General features: G+C 51.8%; 1 protein-coding gene across 1 annotated transcript; it reads right to left on the bottom strand.

The window, feature by feature from the left end:
* Positions 1 to 12,537: 12,537 nt before the first annotated feature.
* On the bottom strand, positions 12,538 to 16,767 carry LOC147647308 (serine/threonine-protein kinase pim-1-like). Its single transcript, XM_086872276.1, has 8 exons — positions 15,977 to 16,767; positions 15,815 to 15,865; positions 15,244 to 15,610; positions 14,518 to 14,694; positions 14,114 to 14,261; positions 13,709 to 13,931; positions 13,034 to 13,161; positions 12,538 to 12,747 (listed from the first exon to the last, which is right to left on the bottom strand). Exons 1-5 carry the CDS (start codon positions 16,526 to 16,528, stop codon positions 14,155 to 14,157), a joined length of 1,254 nt encoding a protein of 417 aa, XP_086728402.1. The 5' UTR covers positions 16,529 to 16,767; the 3' UTR covers positions 12,538 to 12,747; positions 13,034 to 13,161; positions 13,709 to 13,931; positions 14,114 to 14,154.
* Positions 16,768 to 17,441: the final 674 nt, after the last annotated feature.

Raw genomic sequence — 17,441 nt, 5'->3', positions numbered from 1 at the left:
TTCTGGTTTCAACCCTCTTCGTCCCTCAAGTGACAAGGGATATTGTTTTAGTCTAACTGGGATTTCTGGGTTTTTAATAGTGACCGAGAATGGGGTTATCTTCAGCTGTCCCACACTCTCAGGTGTATACCACACATCTGGGTTTATTTTGTCTTCATCTTCTACTCTTAAAGGGCATAGCCTTATCCTCAACTCCTTATCAACTATATCTAAATGTATTCCTAATTAAATAATTAAATCCCGTCCCAACAAATTATAATCTGCTTCTGGTACTAATAAAAAATTTCCCAACCCAATTTTTGACTCTGATTCTATCATCACATCTTTAATAACCCCCACTTCAAAGGGTTCCCCCTTTGCCCCCACTACCGTGACAGTTTCTTTGGATATACTACATCCTTTAGGTAAAAACTGAATGGTTGATCTCTCAGCTCCAGTATCTACCAAGAATGTTATTTCTTGGTGCTGGGGACCCACTTTTAACTTTACCAAGAGCTCTTTCTGGTGTTTTCGGGTCCCCAAAATAAAGAGCCCCTGACACCTCTAGTCTTCTTTGAACATCTTTTCATCCTGGATCCTCACCCTACATCTTAAAGTGTCCTTTCTTTCCACAATAAAAACAAACTTCAGTGTTCTGTCTTTCCTTTGAATCTCTGATTGGTCTCTGTTGTTTCCCTTTCCAGGTTTGATCTCTACTCTCTCTTACAGCAGCCACCATCATTTTAATTTGCCGCTTCTGACCCTCCTCTTCTCTCTTAACATACATTTTTTGTGCCTCCCGCAAAAGCTCATCCAAACCTCTGTCTTGCCACCCATCCAATTTTTCTATCTTCCTCCGAATATCCTCCCAGGCTTTTGCTACAAATTGTGCTTTAAGCAGTGCTTGCCCCAATTGGGTGTCTGGATCCATTCCGGAATATAGTTGAAAATTCTTTCTAAGCCTTTCCAACCATTCCATAGGAGTTTCGTCTTTCCTTTGCCTCTCATTGAATGCTTTATTGATATTCTGACCCCTCAGGACTGCCTCCCTAATTCCTTCAATTATAATAGTCCTCAAATCCTGCATATGTACTCTGTGCGCTGCATTTTGGTGATCCCAGTGGGGATTTTGGAGGGGCCACTTTACATCTGCCAGTGGTCCCTGGACATGCTGAGCATCCCAGATGTGCATTCCTTCCCTTTTAATCATGTTTTTCTCTTCTGCCGTAAATAAAATATTCAGGATAGATTGTAATTTCTCCCATGTGTACATATGGGGTCCTAAGAATTGATCAACTCTTTCTGCAGCCCCCAATGGATCTTCCAGCAAATGCCCCATTTCCTTTTTGAAGTCTCTGACATCCCCCGAACTAAGAGGGACAGATATAAACCCTATTCCAGCTTGGGGGCCACCCACTGGCATCTCTCTTAATGGGAATAGGTTCTCCTGTTTCCTTCTGGATCTATTCCTGGTAACAGGCCCCACCTCTGGCATGTCTAAATCCTCCTCCTCGGGATTTGGAGGGGGAGGGGCTCATGGTGGTGGTACAAATGGAGGGGGGAGGATTATCAAAGTGTCTTCTTTTCGGGGTTTCTTTTTCTTTCCCTTCCCCTCCCCCAAATTCTCTCTCAGCTTAAATATAAAAACCTCGGGATTTACTACCCAGATCTCTGCATAAGCACTTTCTTCTGAGCTAAAGGGGATTTCGTGTTTACCCAGGAATTTAACTTTTGTTTAACCCAGTCTTTGGTTGATCCAAATATAGGCCAAAATACATTCTTTGAAATTTCCTTTCCTCCCCATACTTCTACACAATAGTGAATCATTTTTGCCCTATCTTTATTTTCTGTTCCCGGGAAATGCTTCCAATTATCTAGTATAAAACCCAACAGACTATCTCTAGGTACCGGTGGGAGTTTAATAGATACAGGGTGCTTGCTTCTCCCCTGCCCCATTCTTCCGGAGTGCCTTCAAATCACACAGCCTCTTTCACTTCCCCTGGTTCGTGGCCCACGCCCTCGCGGGCTAATGGGAACCGCACTACTGAAGGGTCCGCTCTCGCTTGGGGAATCTGGCTGCCAGTCCCCCTCTCACACACACACCACTCGCCACACTCCGGGATCCCGACCCCGACCGAACGGCTCTCGTAATACTCACGCGTCCTGCGTCTTCGTCCGGACTCTGTGCACAGATTTTAAGGGGTCGACCGGTCTCCCTTTTGCTTATTGCCCTAAATTTAGGTTCGTCGGTGCAACCGAGGCAGGAACCGGTCCTCCGGATCAATAAATATTAGTGGGGCGCCCACCGGTAGTGCCGAGAATATGTCCTGCAGATTGCATCCGAGTCACAGGCACCAAATTTGTTATGAATTCACTCAAGAGAGTGATATGGTTCAATCAGAGAAAAGTTTTATTAATTACAGCAAGCAAGCAATAAGCAAAAGATCAGCACTGGGCGAGAGGGGAGCAGGAGAGTTCTCACTCCGCGAAACTGCCGCGCCGCTGGTTTCCGTATTCCCCCTTTTTAACCCGGCTTCCAGGTTACGTGTCCTTTCTCAGGCGTCTCTGTACATGTGTGTCCGGTTGCTAGGGGGTCTTTTTCTGCCTTCTGGTGGTCGCGGGATGAAGATCATAGGTCTTCCTCAGTCTTATCCTTTTGACCTTTCTTCACTGTTTTCTGTTAAGGCTTATCATTGGTGACTTTCTGGAATTCAAGAAAGCTCGCAAGGCCGTTAGTGATTTATGCAAGTGTCAGTAGCAACCTTCAACCTCATCCTGATTCCACAAAGCATAGTTTTGCAAAGCATCGTATCTACCTGTTTAGGCGAACAAAAGGGTCTCTGCTTATCACAAATGCCATATGTTTGTGAGATCTCCTGCCAATAACTTCTTAAAAAATGGGTTGTTTCTAGCCAGCAGGGTGTGCACAGCATTTGGAATGGAGCCTGGGGGGGTTCTGTTCCCCAAGAGGAGAGTCTGTGGCAGTGGACCCTGGCACTCCCTCCGTTTGCTGGTCCAGCCAAAAACTGGACACAGCCTAATATTTTGTGCTGTTCTCTTGCCTGCTGTGTGATCCAAAAGGACTGTGGCTCCAGGAGGGAAGTTGTGAAAGGAAAATGCTCTCTTGGTATTGACTTGTTGTGTGGGAGTTCCCATCACAGGCAGCTTTTTCTCCTAACAGCGTCTGGTTCAGGTGAAGGTCACCTCACACATGGATACTGCGAAGCTCCTTCTTCAGTGAGTGGGAAAGGAACCTTGCCTCGATCTTCTCGAGTGTGGCCTGGCTGGCTCAGTGATGAGGTTTCTCTTCACTCGAGTTTTGAGCCAGCATATGTTTGTGGGGTTCACTGATTTTCTTCAAGAATTCAAGTCTATAGAGTGAGTAAAGAAATCAGGGGGGGACTCTCTCTGGTTTGCATTCCACAGTTTATTTCTGTGAAGGGGAATCCAAAGGATGAGAGAACAAGGATTTGGGTCTGCGGGTTGTCTTTTAACAGGGTTTCTCAGTAGGAGGGAACATCAGAGAAAGAACCAATTATTTTTCTCAGTTAGTACATCTTACAAACTTTCTACAAATCAAGGTTACACACACCAAGATTAGAAATAGCAGACACCAACTTCTTCAAATGCCCACAAAGGTGTAGGAGTATTCTCTACAGAGGGGCAGAGGGGGAGAGGGGGGGAGGCTGGTTTCCTGGCAATACAGGGGGGAAAGAAAGGGAAGGGAAGGGAAGCATATCCTCCCAGCTTCCATAGCTGAGAGGCATTCTGGGACAGGAAAAGCAAAGTTACAAACTTCCGTGTTGGAAAGAAGGGTCTCCTGGGCTAAAGAAACTTCAAGCATCTGGAAATGCCAGCAGGGTCTTCTCTTTACTCTATCCGGCCTCTTGTCGTGGGGCTGAGGAGAGAAACTTCAGTAACCGTGGGAACTTGACACCAGGTAAACAGTTAGGAGAAAGAGAAGCTGCGGGGAAAATCACAACTAAAAGAGGGGAAAAGATATATTTCAAGCTATCAACTACAATAGAACCTGTGGTGTTCAGAGATCCCAGTTGCTCCCTTTCAACACCAATATGAGCCCCGTAATCTCCAGGATGATCCTTGTCGCATGCCAGCATTCCAAGGATGGAATTGCTGTTGTGTGGGTTCTCTGATGTGCTGGGTGCCCTCACAACCCTCCTGGCCAGAATGTCTGCTGAGGGTCAGCCAGGCTGCTGCAGTGGCAGTGACCTCAGAGCCATCACCATTTCAGCCATGTCCCCTGGGCCAGGCTCTCCCCTTTCCTCTGCCCCTGCCTTGTCTCTGCTGGCATGAAGAGTTTGTTCATTATTATCTTGTCCCCAGGGTGCTGGGGCCAATTGCTTCCCAGTCAGGCTCCTGGAGCAGAAGTGGCTTTCAGAGCCCAGCCAGAAATGAGCCCTGAAGCAGCAGCTCTGCAGTGCTGGCCACCAGGCCGGGGTGCCAAGGGAGCCTTCTGGCCATGGCCTGGAAGCAGCTGCTGCTGCCAAGGTGCCTTTGGTGCCTTGTAGGAGACGGGTTCGGGAATCAAGAGACGACCCAATGTGAGTTAACTGCTTCTTCCCAATTTATTACAATCTTAGCTATATTTTTATAGTATTTTGAAAAGGTAACATGCAAGCTGTATTATACTATGATTGGATAATTGCTATTTTTCACATGTTAATTTCTACACTTCTATTGGTCCAGATCATAACACCCGAGCTCTATAAGATAGTTTTAGTAAAACTTATTAAGACACATTTAGCAGATTTCTCATCCTAAATTCTAACTCTTCATTGTCTTATTAAAAATTAGTCTTCTTCATTTTCTTGATACAATATTCAGCCAAGGACTTAGACTAGCTCAGTCAGAGTTGTGCAGGCCTTGCAAGGAGCTGTACCCTGGAGAAGCAAGCCATTCTGCAACAAGGTAATAGGGGCTGTGACTGCTGAGGTGTCACAGAGAGGGAAACACTGGGCCTGTCATTGCTGTGGTTTCATGGATAGGGGAACACTGAGGCTGTCATTGTTGTCACAGAGTGTAGGAAATTTGGGCTCACACTTCTGTGGTGTCACAGAGAGGATTAAATTGGAGCTCACACTTGAATGGTGTCCAGGACAGTGGAACACTGGGCCTGACAATGCTGTGGTGTGAGAGAGGAGGCAATTTTGGATGTCACTACTCTGGTTTGACAGAGAGGAAAAGAGTGGGGCTATCACTGCTGTGGTATCACCGAGAGGGTGAAATTTAGGCTGTTACAGCTCTGATGTTACAGACAGGGGACACTGGACTATCATGGCACTGCTGTCACAGAGAGTGGAACTTTGTGGTTGTCACTTCTGTGGTTACACAGAGAGGAGGAAATTGGAGCTCACACTGCTATGGTGTCTCCGATGGAAGGACACAGGGCCTGACATTTCTGTGGTTTCAAAGAGAGGAGGAAATTTGGGGCTGTCACAGCTATGGGGTCACAGAGTGGAGAACACTGAGACTTTAACTGCTGTGGTGTCACAGAGAGGAGGAATTTCTTGGTTTTGATTGCACTGGTGTCACAGAGAGCGGAACTTTGGGGCTCTCACTGCTGTGGTGTCACAGAGAGAGAAACAGCAGTGTTGTCGCTGCTGTGGTGTCAGAGAGTGGAACACTGGGCCTGACATTGGTGTGGTTTGACAGAGAGGAGGCAATTTTGGCTGTCACCTCTCTGGTTTCACAGAGAGGGCAACTTTTTGGCTGTCCCTGCTGTGGTGTCACGGAGACGGGAATATTGGAGCTGTCACTGCTGTGGTGTCTGAGAGAGGGAAACACTGGGCCTGTCATTGCTGTGCTGTCATGGAGCGGAGCACGTTGGAGCTCACACTGCTATGATGTCACAGGTAGGGTAACAGTGGCTCTGACATTGCTGTGGTGTCCCAGAGAAGAGGACATTTGGGCCCTCACTGCTCTGGTGTCACAGAGAGGGGTAAAGTTGGGCTCTAACTGCTATGGTGTTTCCAACAGGGTAATCCTGGGCCTAAAATTGCTGTCATTTCACAGAGAGGAGCAGTTTTGGGCTGTGGCTGCACTGCTGTCCCAGAGTGTGGAACTTTGGGGCTCACACTGCTCTGGTGTCCCAGAGAGGGGAACATTGGAGCTGTCACTGCTGTGTTGTCACAGAGAGAGAGGAACACTGGAGCTCTCTTTGTTCTGGAGTCGTGGAGAGGTGGAAATTGGGCATGTCACTGCCCTGGTGTCACAGGGAATGGAAGAGTGGGGCTGTCACTGCCGTGGAGTCCGAGAAAGGAGGAAATTTGGTGTGTGACTGCACTGCGGTCACAGCGAGTGGAACTCTGGGGCTCTCACTTCTGTGGTGGAAGAGATGAAGCAATAGGTGCTGTCACTGCTGTTGTGGTGTGACGGAGAAGAGAAAATTTGGGCCTGTCATTGCTGTGGTGTCACAGAGAGGAGCACTTTGGAGCTCTGACTGCTATGATGTCACTGATAGGGTAAGACTGGCTCTGATAATGCTGTGTTGTCACAGACAGGGGGAAATTTGGGCTCTCACTGCTGTTGTATCAGTGAGGGCGTAACACTGGAGCTGTCATTGTTGTGGTGTCCCAGAGAGGATTAAATTGGAGCTCACACTTCTATGGTGTCCTAGACAGTGGAACTCTGGGCCTGACATTGCTGTGGTGTAACAGAGAGGAGGCAATTTGGGGCTGTCATTACTCTGATTTCACAGGGAGGGGAAGAGTCAGGCTGTCACTGCTGTGGTTTCAGCGAGAGAGTGAAATGGAGGTAGTTAGAGCTGTGATGTTACAGACAGGGGAATACTGGGACTCAGAGTGCAACCTTGTCACTAAAGCACTACTGATGTCTGTAAGTTGTATCTTGAGAGTCGGCCAGAATCTTTGTTTGCCAGAAACACCCCTGGAGTTTTATCAAGGCATTAGTCATCAAAGCTATTTTAAAAATTTAAAGATCCAAGTAGCCAAAATACTCAATGTATCTAATTGCTGGGTATGTGTCAACCAATGTTGGGAGGAATGGGGTTCCCTTGGAGGGCCCACCCTGTGGGGTGGCCAGAACTCTGTCAATGGGCTCTGACTCGTAACGGAGCCAGTGCAGGGACACTTAGAGAAAACTGTGCTGTGGAACACAGGAATGCAATTATCACTTTTACAGGATTCACTGAGATCTCCCTTCAGGACAAACCAAACCCTGTTCTAGTTGGAGGCCACAATGTGTAAGGATTTCTGTGCTTTACCATCACAAGCTTACTCATTCCTTTTCCTCGCTCTCATTCACGTTAGGAACAATAATTCTGTTGTCCATGGAGCTGGCACCCTTTAATTCCAGAATAATGCCCCCAAAGTCCTTTGCTGTTCAGCTTTACAGCGCTGTCTCTGGCTAACAAGGCTTGCTGGGGTCCTTTTCCCTTTGGCTGGAGAGGAGCCAGGTCCCAGTCCCTGAGGGGCACCCAGGCTCCTGGCTGGAATTGGTGTGGAAGTCCCTCAGTGTCACATCAGCCTTCCCATGGAGCCCCGTGGATCAGAGCATTTTCCCAAGGGGCCGTTGGGGCAAACAGGGAGATTTGGTCTGGCAGCATCTGTAAAACAATATCCCATCCCATGGACTTGTTCTGGCAGAGAACACTTGGCTGCAGGGACATATCCCCATTGTTCCTGCCCAGGTCTCAGGATTCAAACTGTGTTGTCTTTGCCCAGAGCTGTTCCTTCAGCTGGCTCAGGAGGGCCATTTGGACCTCTGGACACACATTCTGGCCCAATTATTAGGACTGGTGCATCCAAACCTTTTATCTCTACAGTCAGTGCTGACTGGAGGTGGATGACCTTTTTCCACAATCATTTTTAGGCTGTAATATCAATATTTGTGCTACCCTGTCATGGGGTTGAATAATCCAATCTTGTTCATTTTTTTTACAGAATTATTTTAATTTCTCCTTGATAATCTGCATCAATTCATCTTCCCACGACATGAACCCTCTGCAAGGCCAAGCTCCAGTGAGCAGTTACCAAACCAAAGTGTCCAGGAGGAATGTGAATTCCTGTTTCAGTATTGTTAACTCTCATTTGCTTCTGATTTCTCCTAATGAATTCCAGTGCATGAAGGTCCAGCCCTGCAGCCTCTGGGGTGGCCCTGGCAGGGGCCATCACAGCCAGAACAATTTCCCAGGCAGTCCAAGTCTCACTGCCCACGGCTGTGTTTGCAAATTGGGTGCAGCCATGCACACTCAGGGGTTTCCATTTCCCAGTGGGCCCATTGTTAAGGGCATGGAGCACATCTGGGAGATGGGTTCTCCACCAGGACAAGTTCCCATCTCCTCATTTTTTCAACTTCTTTTTTAACAGCCCCTTCACCTGTTCAACCAATCCTGCAGCTTGTGGATAGTCTGGTACATGAAAAACCCAGCAATTTAATCACTGTGTTTTTCCCAGGAACAGACAAAGCATTCCACATCACAGCATCAGCAACTTCTGTAAAAACAGCCAATTTCATCCCTTCCCCCTTTATTCCTTCTATACAATTTGCAAAGTATATTGTACTGACATTTGGGTCTTGGCTAGTCTTTTTTTGTAGGATATTTAGTGTTACAGTGATCAGCCAAAGCTAACAAGTTAGTATTTTCAGCATTATTTCACACTATCGATTTTTAGATATATATAGAAATATATATTTTCATGTTATATTATAGCATTATGTTAATGACTGTATATTATTATTATTATTATTATTATTATTATTATTATTATTATTATTATTTCACTTGCAGAAACAAACCTGAGCTCAAGACTAAAACCTTCTTCTGGACCTTCATGTGGGAGCATTCCAAAAACACTTGTTCCTTCTGTTGGTGCTGTTTCCAATGTGCCATTAACAAAATCCATCCTCATCTTCTCAAACCCACAAGCCCTTTTCCATATGCAATTTTTGGATGCATTTTAAGACATCCGGCGCTTCAGCCTCTTTTAACCCACTGCCCCACTGTTCACACGGTGCTCTGACCTCAGCCCACTCCAGAGCCAGCAAACTCTAGGGAAGGGCTTCCCATCTGAGAATTACAGACGGGACTGATTCCTTACATTCACATTTAAAAAGTGACATTTTGTTGTGCTCTGGTCAGACTTCACCAATTTTGTTCTACCAGTGGGCAGCAGGGTCAGCCCCAGAAACTCAAACACCACCTGAAGGAATCAGTGTCATTTACTGCAGCTCCAAGCGGCAAAGGATCACAAAAGGAGCTGCTCAGCAATGCACCCAATCATCACTGCCAAAGATTGCCTGCAGTGATTAACAAAGATCCAGCACCTGTTCCCCTCAGACTTTGCCATCCCCACATCCACACATCAGCTGGAGAAGCTGTCACAGCCAAGGGCTGGAGAGCCACTCCAGACACTGGGAATTCCTGCAGGGGCCTCCAGCCACAGCTGAGCCTCCAACCCTGCTGTGAGAGGGCCCAGCCCTGATAGTGCTGAATAAACAAACTGACAGCACTTCTGGTGTGGGAACATCTGGTTTCATCCTCCTCTTGGGTCCCTGCCAAAGCCTGGCCAGGCCTCAAGGAGGAACCAAGGCAGTTGACTCTGACCATACACCCCAAACAAGGCCAGATGTTGGATTTCATGGCCTTGTCTGACTTCTAAACATAGAAACCTCAATCAACGCTTCACTAATGAGTGGATACATCTATCCCACTGCTAATGACCATGCATAGTTCAGTAATGAGCAGATACACAGATAACCTTTGGCTGGAAGGTTCATCCACAGGTCACCTTTGGCTCAGGGCCTGTTGTTCAGGCCTCACTCAGGGCCTGTTGTTCAGACCTTGGCACTTCAGGGATGAGCTTTAGTGCTGGGCTTGACACTGCTGGGTGACTGGCTGGACTGGATGAGCTCAGAGGTCTTTCCCAGCAGAAAGGATTCTATAATTCCAGGACTCCATATGCTGCATTCACCTAGGTCCATTACTTAGCAGCATTACTTTGGTCCAAAAGCCCCCTCTTGCTCAGCTCTTGTGGCCTGAGGCTTCAGCTCCTTCAGCTCCTGCTGCTCAGCTGCTCACACTGAAGGAGACCACTCGGAGAGAAGAATACACTTCATCCAATTCCTTCTGGAACACGGAGAGGGGACATGTAAAAACAGGAGCATTGCTTGGTGTGGCCTCCTCTCTGCCATCCACACCTTTCAGCGCTTTGAACCACACAAGAGCTTTCTCCAAGAGTGCAATGAAGCAGCTGCTCCTGCTCCCAGCTCTGGCTCTTCCCAGTCTCTGACCTTGCCTGGTTTTGGCCCTCTTGCTGTGCCCTCTGTTCCCCCAGGGCTCGGTGGCTGCTGCCCAGGACTGTGGCACTGGCACAGATCAAGAGGTTGAGCCCCTCCTTTCTGTGCCTTTGGAGCTGCCTGGTCACAGCAGCCTTTTCCATCTGCAAGCTCCACATGGAGAGGGAGTCCCCAGCTCTGTTCTTGGCACAACCTGCAGGAGCCCAGGGCTGCCATCTCAAGTCCCTGCTGGCACTGAGGGCTCCCAGGTGCCTCAGGCTGCTGTGACACCGCTGCACAGGCAGGGAAGAGTGGCTAGGGCTGTGCTGAAAGTCGGTTCCATCTGCTGCTGCTGCTGGGGTTGGGGGGCATTTGTCCAGCCCTGCCCCAGACTGAGGGATCAGATCCAGGCACTGCTGCTGCTCCCTCGGGACCAGCCCCACTTTGGTTGCTGCTGTCAGCACCAGCAGAAGCCGTGGCTGGAGCAGCAGGTGCTGACAGTGGCCCAAGGCCTGGGGCTGATGGGATCCCTGGGCTGGGGCTGGGAGGGAGCTGCCCCTTGTTCTCCCTCTGCCTCACACAGAGCTGGGCCAGGCACAAGTGGGGCAGCAGAGCCAACAGGGAGCCTGCAAGTCTCTTCCAGCCGTGCCTGCTCAGAGTTTGGCCTTGGAGCTCCAGGTGGGCAAAGGCAGCTGCTCTGGTCCCTCTGCGTGTGCCCGTGTTCAGCACTGCTGCTCCATCAGTCTGTGCCCAGCAACGGGGAAAAGCCTCAGCCCTGCAGGGCGGGGAGCTGCCGGGCTCTGCCTGAGCAGCTCAGCCAGCGCGAAGGGAGCTGCTCCACAGGGGAAGCCAGAGCAAAGGGCATGCCTTTTCCAGGACATGTTTTCTGTAGAAAAACAAACAAACAAACAAACAAACAAACACAAAAAAATATGAAAGATAAAAATTACTCGCAAATGTGTAGTGAAAAATCTTCTATAACTCTGGAGTAAGAAAGAAGTAACTGATCCTTTGAAAAAGAGAACTCAGCTTTGATTTTAGTTACTTAGTTTGTACATGTGCTAGTGAAAAGGATCCATTAGCTGCCTTCCTTTACAGATTTGATGGATGTTTTCCAATGTTAAGATATTTTACACTGCAGTTAAAGGAATAGGAAATACATGTTCTTCATGACTGTGTCTTGAGTGTCAAAATTTTGCAGTTTCAAACTTGGACCTAAAGCATTGCAAATGGAAGTGATAAATCCCAATGGACTGAGTGAATGCAGCTTTTCCTATGCGATGTGCAGCACTCCAAGGACTTCCTCAGTGGGGCTGTGGGTGCTTGGAGCTTTGTCCTGTGCCACTCCAGGATGTCATGAAATGGGACTTCACCTGCCACCAGCCCAGGTCACGCTCTGCCACCAGCCCAGCTCCTTGGACCTTGTGTCCCCAAAGAAGACACAAGGTGTTTCTGCTGCTCCACCTTTGCACAGATCCACAGAGAGCTGGGATTATCCAAGTCTCGTGTCTCCATTGTGCCATATTCCTAAAGAATCAGCATCCCATCCCGACGAATATGGTGAGTTATGTGGATGGTTGTCAGCTCCCTTTCCTGCCTAGAAATCCTGAAACTGCTTCTAAATGCTGTTCCCTTCAGTTCTTGGACACCTACTCACACAGAGCTGGGGAAAAAATCCCCTGGCCATGGCTTACAAGGTGAGTTATGCCAAAGTTAGAGCTCTGTGGGAAATCTCTATCCATCCCTATCCTTTTAATATATCTATACATGGGGGTGTGCATGGATGTGTCTTGTATGGAAAGGAAGGAGTGTGCAAACAACGTGACTGACACTTTCACCCTCTGTGTTCATTCCATACTCATGGGTACAAAGATATTATGGAAACCTTTGCAAGGACAGACCCTTCTGTCCATGGATTCAGAGATATCCAAGGGCCCCTGGCACAGACAGACCCTTCTGTCCATGGATACAGAGACATCCAAGAGCCCCTGGCACTGACAGACCCTTCTGCCCATGAATTCAGAGACATCCAAGAGCCCCTGGCACCGACAGACATTGCTGCTCTTCAGCCAGTGACAGGATGAGTCCCTGAGCCTGGGGCTTGGCCTTCCTCGTGGTGAGGGGCATCAAGGAAGGCTGCAGTGTGATGGAGATTGTGATGGGCTGGGAACTCACTGGGGGAAGGAAGGGAGCAGTTGTGAAGTAAAAGGCAGGTGGGGGAGAGAACTGTTCAGAGAAGGGCTGAGCTACAGCTTGAGAAAGCTGAAGAATGACATTTGGGGTCATCCCAGATTGATGTCATTTCAGAAGTTATGGAACAAGTTTAATTTTGGGGGGGGTGTCATGTTTTCCTTTGGAGGTGAACGCTCTGCAGACTTGAGCTGCATTGCCAAAATGCTCAAGTCTTTGCTGCAGGTCACACCGTTTCTTCTTTGGCTGATCCCGGCCCGGTGCTGAGCCCAGCAGAGCCCTGGCAAAGCCCAGAGCAGCCTCAGCATCCGCAGAGCCCGGCTGCAAGGAGAGAAACCAGAAACCGCCCGTCAGCTCAAGGCTCCTGTCCCCTTGTCCCAGCCAGCCACGGTGCCCAGGCCATGCTGGCCGTGCTCAGCGCTGAGCCCAAAGCTGCCCATCACTGCTGCCTTTGGGAGCAGAGCAGGAGGGCAGGACATGTGCCCAGCCTGCAGCCAGCCACGGCAGATCCAGCCCCTCAGCAGCTGCCCAGAGCGGGATGCTCCTGTGCCCGCTGCCATCTCCCAAAAGCTCTTGTCCCACCCATGCCAAGGAGATGAGGACCCACCTCACACCATCTGCGGCCAGAAGAAAAGCTGGTCCCAAACGATGTCCTCAGCCTTCTCCAAGGGCACGGCCCATCCACACCACACCAAGCACTTCCTGATCCAGACTGGACCCCACCTAGAATTCTTCCTTTAGAAAAACAAACAACAAATTAATGAAAATAGGTTACAGACAAAAAGGGGAAAGAAGAAAAAAGGTAAAAAATCTTATGTCTGTCAGGAGTTTGAGGAAGGCCCAACCCCTCCATTCTAGGGAAAAACCCACCCACGGGTGAGGGAAGCCCATGCTTTCTCCCTTCCCCCCTGCACTGTCCCCCAAAATCACGGTGATCCCAAAGCAAAGCAGGGGAGTGGAGCAGCCCAAGCCCTTCCTTGCCTGCACAGCAAAGCAGCCGTGCTCAGGTTCTGGAGTCCCACCTGTGCTCCTGCCATGGGGGTTTGTTTGTGTTGGGCTGGCTGCCCCAGCCCCAGCCTGGGGCACGGTGGGTGCTGGGGGCTGTTGGCAGGACCAGGAGCCCACTCCCATTTTGTAACCACCCCAGCTCACACCCCCAGCCCTGCCAAAAACCAGCTGGGCAGCCACTGAAGAATCAGTTGCATCCACCCCAGCAAAGGGGAAACCTTTGGTTCCCGGCCAATGCACAAATCTGGGAGCATCCCCCTGGGTCTGGACTTACCTGAAAATTCTCTGTGGAGCCTGGCTTTCAAGAAGGTGCCAGAATCAAAGTCCATCATCGCCAGCTGCCGCTGGCCAGGTGGAGGAAGAGGTTGTCATCCTTGCTGTTGTCCTCCATGTCCCCAGCAGCAGCAGCAGCCCCACCTGGTGCAGCTTCTCCAGGGGCTCCTTCTTCCCTGGGGTGACACCAGGCTGTCAGGGTTCTGCCCAGGGCCCGGCTGTCACTGAACCAGGACAAGCAAACCAGCTCAGATGGCGGCCACCAGTGCTGGGCAGAGCAGCTCAGCTCCAGCACAAGGGCTGCGTGTTCTCACTCGATGAGCCCTGTGCAGTGACACAGGCAGGACAAAGAAGTCTGGGTTTCTTTGTTTCTGATTGCCAGGGTATGTGTGGAGCTGTAACTTACCAGGTCCCTGCATCTCTGTGCACGTTGCTCTCTCCCTTCTTCTATGGCTGATGAATATCCTGCATCCAGGGATCACTGAACAGGTCTTCTAATGAGGGCCTGTCCAAGTAGTGCAGGGATAAACACCGCCTGATCAGAACTTGGCAATCTGGGGAGAGAAACCACAAACCACTGGTCAGTTGGAGAAGGCTCCTGTCTGCTTTGCCCTACTATACCCGTGCCCAGGCCACGCTGGATGTGCTCACAGCTGGGCCTAAACTTTCCCATCAATTCTCTGTTTTGGAGGAGAGCAGGAGAGCAGGACATGTGCCACCTCCTCAGCAGCTGCCAGAGCGGGATGCTCACGAGCCCGCTGCTGTCTCCCAACACTGGTGTTCCCCCTGTGCCCAGAGATGAGGATCCACCTTGGGAGAGCCGTTGTGGCAGCGGGAGCTGGGCCCAGCTGATGTTCCAGCCCCTCCTGAAAGGGTGCTTCCCGCAGACCATCTCATGCAGCAGGATGCCCAGGGTCCAGACGGTTGCTGCCTCGCCATAATACCATCTGAAGTTGGTCCATTCCGGGGGTCTGTATGATCGTGTTCCTATGGAATATGGATGGAGCTCATCAGGGGGATGCTGCTGCTCCCAGAGCCTGACCCCAGCATCCCTGGGCATGCGGGGCTGCCCCAGTGGCTCACGGGGTGACCTGCTGCCCTCTCGCCCGCACCTGGGACTTGTGTACAAACCCAGGGTTGGAAAAGAAGGCACTGGTGCTGGAAGATGGCAGCAGAAACCCTGGCAAGGCCCGACCATGACAAACAAAGGAAAAACCCTCTCACAGTGCTGGGGAAAAACCATACCCACATCCTCCCTGCTGGCATTGCCCAAAAAATATTATGTACCAAGGCAAAGCAGGGAAGCACAGCAGTCCAAGCCCATTCTCACCTGCACACCAAACCAGCTGGTGCACAGGTCCTGGCTCCCCCTCTCTGCTACCCCCACCCACAGGGGATTTTGTCAGGCTGGCTGCCCCAGCCCCAGTCCTGGGAGAATCCCTGCTGCCACACCCTGGTTGGGCCCTGAGATGTTGGGCCAGGAAATGTTGGGCCAGGAGATGCCGGGACCGGGAGCCTACCTCTGGGTGGGCTCACCTGCAAACTGAGTGTAGGCTGTGTCCTGCAGGTAGGTGCCACAGCCGAAGTCAATTAATTTTGCCTGCCCGGTGTCCAGGTCAACCAGGATGTTCTCCGGTTTTATGTCTCTGTGCAGGACCCCGCAGCTGGTGCAGTGCTGCACGGCCTCCAGCACCTGCCGGAACAGCTCCCGCGCCTCTTCCTCTGACAGGAACCTCCGTGCCCGAATGAAATGCCGCAGGTCCTGACACCGCTCTGGGCGCTCCAGTACCATCACGATGGTGTTGGGGAGCTCAAACCAATCCAGCAGCTGCACCACACCGGGGAAGCCTGTGGACACCTTGTCCAGCAGCACTATCTCCAGTGGTGCGCTGGTGCCGTCGGGCTGCGGGAGGAGCACGGTGCCGTCAGTGGGGCTGAGCCCGTGCCAGGGCTCGGGGAGCCCTCAGCCAGCCCGGGATGCTCTGTGCCCTCCGCTGGCCCCACGCCCGCTCTCCCTCCAGGTGTCCTGGTGGCTCCCACCCTGCCGGACCCCGGCTCATCCCCGCCCGGCACGCCCCGGCTTCTGCCGCTGGCCCCGCTCACTCACCAGCTCGCCCCAGTGCCGGACGCGGTTCCGTGGCACCTTTTTGATGGCCACCTGCAAGCCAAAGGGAGCAGCGGATTCAGCTCGCCGCCTACCAGTGTCCAGCCCCATCCTCCTCCTCCGCCCTCTCCTCCTCCTCCGCCCGCCGCTGGCCCCTCTGCTCACCGGGGCGCCATCCGAGAGCCGAGTGGCCGAGAAAACCCTGCCGAAGCCGCCGCGCCCCAGCAGCGAGCCGATCCTGTAGCGCTGCTGCAGGGCCTCCTGCGCCTTCCCTGGGGAAGAGACGCGGCCGTCAGCGCTCGGCCCGGGGCCAGGAACGGCCCCCGAGCGCTCCCCGACCTCCCCGGGCCGAGCATCCGCAGGCGTCCGCTCCTTGGAACGCGACAGCGGCGGCTCGGGGCCAGCGGCCGCGCTGCCGAGCGGCGGAGCTCGGGCCGGGGAAGCCGCAGCGGAGGCGGCGGCAACGGCTGCACCGCCTGTGTCCTCCGCGGGCCCCGGGAGGAGCCGGGGCAAGGGCCGGGACCAGGGCCAGGGCCGGGGCAGGGCTCGGAGCAGGCGGAGCCAAAGGGCGGCGATACCGCCCCAGCCCCAGGCACTGAGGCCCGCCCAGAAGCGCCAGCGCCAGCTCGGCCAGAGCCGGGCGGAGGCGAGAGCGAGGCGGGACGCCCGGGGCCGGCGCCGGGGCCGGGGCCGGGGCCAGGGGCGGGCCGGGGGCATGTCCCGGGCGGGCAAGGGGAGAGGGGAACTGGGAGAGGAGGGGAACACAGAGAAAGGGAGATCGGGAATGGGTGAGGGACCGCGGGAGAGAGGGTGGAACAGCGGGAGAGGGAGAGGAGAAGATACAGAAGGGCGAAAATGTCGCTTCTTTCGCAGCTTTTTGTCTTTGCGCTGCTGCCGCCGCCGCTGCTGCTGCTGCTGCCGCTGCTGCCGCTGCAACTGAAGCACCGGGGCCGTTTGTCCCCGGGGCCGTTTGTCCGTTGCCCGCTCGGCCCCGCGCCGAGCCCCGCGCTCCCCGGGCAGCCCCTGAGCCTGGCCAAACTCGGGAACTTTGCCGTGTTGAGCCAAGAGCCAGAGTCTTGATTCCTGCACAGGGGCACAGCAATGCCCTTGGCTGCTGCTGTGCCTTGTCCCTGCTGAGCGTCAGACACTGTCTGAGCACATTCCCTGAATGCAGAATTTGTACCTGACCCAAGCACTGCACTTGTGTCTCCAGCATTGCTTTCCAAGAAAAACAGGGGAAGGAAAACTGGGTGTCGCTCATGGTATTTTACAATGTCTAAAACTTGCCAAATCTCAGATCTTAGAGGTGAGATCCATTTGCAATGAATGGGATGGAGAACTAGTGCAAGATGGAAAAGGGAAACATAAAAATAAATAGAGAAAAATAGAGAAAAACATACTGGTCGTTTCTTTTGGTTTTATTTTCATTTCTTAAAAAAGCTGTTTCAATTTTCCCAGAATCTTCTCCTCAGTCCTGTCTGTTCTTTCCAAAAACCTGTCCTGGAGAACAAGGTGCAGCTCCTGTCTCAAGATGTGCCCCCAGCTGCAGCTTCTCTTGGCTTCCCACACTGTGTGTGCAGCACAACTCTTGCAGCAAAGCAGGACAAATTAACTGAAGAACTTGACAACT

Source organism: Cyanistes caeruleus, unplaced genomic scaffold, assembly GCF_971803275.1.
Source record: "Cyanistes caeruleus unplaced genomic scaffold, bCyaCae1.hap1.1 HAP1_SCAFFOLD_11, whole genome shotgun sequence".
NCBI lineage: Eukaryota > Metazoa > Chordata > Aves > Passeriformes > Paridae > Cyanistes > Cyanistes caeruleus.
This window is presented reverse-complemented; position numbering and strand designations above follow the sequence as displayed.

Coding starts and splice junctions, on each gene's coding strand:
- LOC147647308 (XM_086872276.1), bottom strand. CDS start 16,528: ATGCCCCCGGCCCGCCCCTGGCCCCGGCCCCGGCCCCGGCGCCGGCCC. Junction 15,866..15,976: donor GGCTCTCGGATGGCGCCCCG/GTGAGCAGAGGG, acceptor TTTGGCTTGCAG/GTGGCCATCAAAAAGGTGCC. Junction 15,611..15,814: donor TCCGGCACTGGGGCGAGCTG/GTGAGTGAGCGG, acceptor CTCCTCCCGCAG/CCCGACGGCACCAGCGCACC.